The sequence below is a fragment of the Egretta garzetta genome, unplaced genomic scaffold, assembly GCF_000687185.1.
Source record: "Egretta garzetta isolate BGI_Z169 unplaced genomic scaffold, ASM68718v1 scaffold372, whole genome shotgun sequence".
In the NCBI taxonomy this organism is placed as follows: Eukaryota; Metazoa; Chordata; class Aves; order Pelecaniformes; family Ardeidae; genus Egretta; species Egretta garzetta.
Window position 1 is genome coordinate 292,982 of NW_009258889.1, and position 2,232 is coordinate 295,213.

The 2,232-nt window shown below is 64.1% G+C and overlaps 1 protein-coding gene across 1 annotated transcript in view; it reads right to left on the reverse strand.

Annotated features, from left to right (window-relative positions):
• Nucleotides 1-1,001, reverse strand: part of VASN (vasorin) — a 2,009-nt gene extending 1,008 nt beyond the window's left edge. Inside the window, exon 1 of the mRNA XM_035889686.1 lies at nucleotides 4-1,001. Coding sequence (XP_035745579.1) covers nucleotides 4-976 — 973 coding nt within the window. The 5' untranslated portion in view covers nucleotides 977-1,001. The remainder of the gene's footprint in view (nucleotides 1-3) is intronic.
• Nucleotides 1,002-2,232: the final 1,231 nt, after the last annotated feature.

Here is a 2,232-nt window from a genome sequence, read left to right on the forward strand (position 1 = left end):
GGCAGCGCGTCTCCTCGGGCCGCCGGAGGACCACGCAGCTGGTGTTCACCCACTGCACCAGCCAGCTCATCTGGCAGATGCAGTTGAAGGGATTGCCGGCAGCAGTCAGGGCCCGCAGCCTGGGGAAGAAGCTGGAGAAATCCCGAGGGATGGTGTTGATGTTGAGGTTGCTGATGTCCAGCTCCTGGAGGTTGTGAAGGTTGTGGAAGTCCTCCGCGGGCAGCTGGGCGATGCGGGCGTTGCCAGCCAGGCTGAGCTTGGTGAGGCTTCCCAGCCGCTGCAGCACTGCCGGGACGCGCTCCAGCAGGTTGTCGGAGACGTCCAGCTCGTGGAGATTGTTCTGGGCCTGGAAGAGCTCCTCGCTTAAGCTCGTCAGGCCCAGCCCCGCGATCTTGAGAGACTCAATGTTGACAGCATGGAAGGCCCCTGGTGCAATGGTGGGGATCTTGTTCCAGCTGATGTCCAGCAGCAGGAGGTTGGGAAGGTCGAGGGGGGGCACGGCCCAGAGCTGGTTGTTCTGCAGCTTCAGCTCCAGCAGGTTCTCCAGCGTGTCGAAAGCAGCAGCGTGGATGTGCTGGATCCTGTTCCTCTGCAGGTAGAGCCGCTCCAACAGCCGCAGCCCATGGAAGGTCTCATTGGTGATCTCCTGCAGCTGGTTGGAGGACAGGTCCAAGTTGACAAGCTCTGTCAGGGGCTGGAAGATGTTTTTCTGGATGCTGGTGATCTTGTTTTGTGAGAGGTCCAAGAGCTGGAGGGCGGGAAGGCCCGCAAAGCTGTCCTCGCTGAGCATCGTGATGCCATTCTCAAAGACGTAGAGGGAGAGGGTGTTGGGGGGCAGCCCCCGGGGCACGGTCTGGCCCCGTCTGGCTGCGCACAGGATGGTCTTGGGGTCTTGGCACTGGCAGCCTGCGGGACATGCCCCAGCCAGCTCCCGGGGGGCCAAGAGAAGCAGCGTGCAAAGGATCAGCTGGTTCATGGTGTTGGCTCTGCAGGAGAGAGAAACCCAGCCAAGGTTAGGGGCCAGGCCCTGCTGGGGGGCAGACCCCAGGCTGGCAGGGCTGTGGAGTGCCTCAGACCCCCCGCTGCTACCCCTGCATGGCTGCTGGGGTGCAAGAGCCGTCTCCCTGTGCCCTGCCCAGGACCCTCAGGCCCCAAAGGGACCACGAGGGAGCGGGAGAAGTCCCCGCTGCTGGGCTCCTGCCTCCTCTGGGCTGCTCCGGCCCACGTCGGAGCCAGTGAGAGCAAAGCGGGACCTGGGCTGCCCACCCCAGCCCCATGCTCTCTCCAGACCCCAGGATTTAGGGACAAGGCACCTTTACACGCCCCAGGCTCTACCATGAGGCATATCCCACCAGCTTTGGCCTGGCCTCTTGGTACTGTCACCAGTGGGGCACCAGGACCCCTTGGCACCGTCGCTTGTGGGGCACCAGGACCCCCTGGTCCGCAGCAGGGGAGGGCCCCCTGCCTCGCTGGCTGCTCTCAGCAGGGTGCAAATCAAACATGGGGGATGTGGAGCAGAGGCACCTCTGGGCTCAGCACACCAAGCACCGTTTAACCCTTTGCTTCTGCCACCATCCCAGCAGCTGCACCCACAGGGTCTGCTCCAGCCCAGACGGCCAGCAAGTAGCAATCCCCTCAGGGAGGGGGGCACCCAGAGGTGGCCCCCACTGCAGGGTGAGCTGGGCACAGGCTGTGGGGCTGAAGGAGCTGGGTGCTCCCCTGCCCCACGGGTCCCTCCTGTGCCCTTTAGAGCTGCTGTGCCCCTGCAGAGTCACAGGGCTCATACTCATCCCCCAAGCTGGCTCCTGTCCCCTGGGGGCCACGGGTCACCTGGCTGTTGCCCCTCCTGCTGGCACCCCAGGGACCCAGCACAGTACCCTGGGCTGCATCCTCGTCCCTCAGGGACAGGGACTGAGATGGGGGGAGGATGCTTTTGGGGTGAGTAAGGCTGTAACTGCCCCAGCCCCCCAGGGGTGCCCCAGCCGATGTCCTGGCTCTGGAGGAGGCTGGCTCCTCTCTCAACCCCATCTTTCAGCCCTTTTAATGATGCTCCTAATTAGCACAGGCGAAGGCAGTGGCTGGGGAGAGGACCCGAAGTCTCCTGCCACCCCATCTCGAGGGCATGTGAGGGTGGCAGAGGGGCCTCCTTGGGCAAGGAAGAAACAAACCCCAGCAGACTGCTGGAGGTGAGGGTGCCGCCAGCACCCTGCCCTGCCAGCCCCTTCCCCAGCC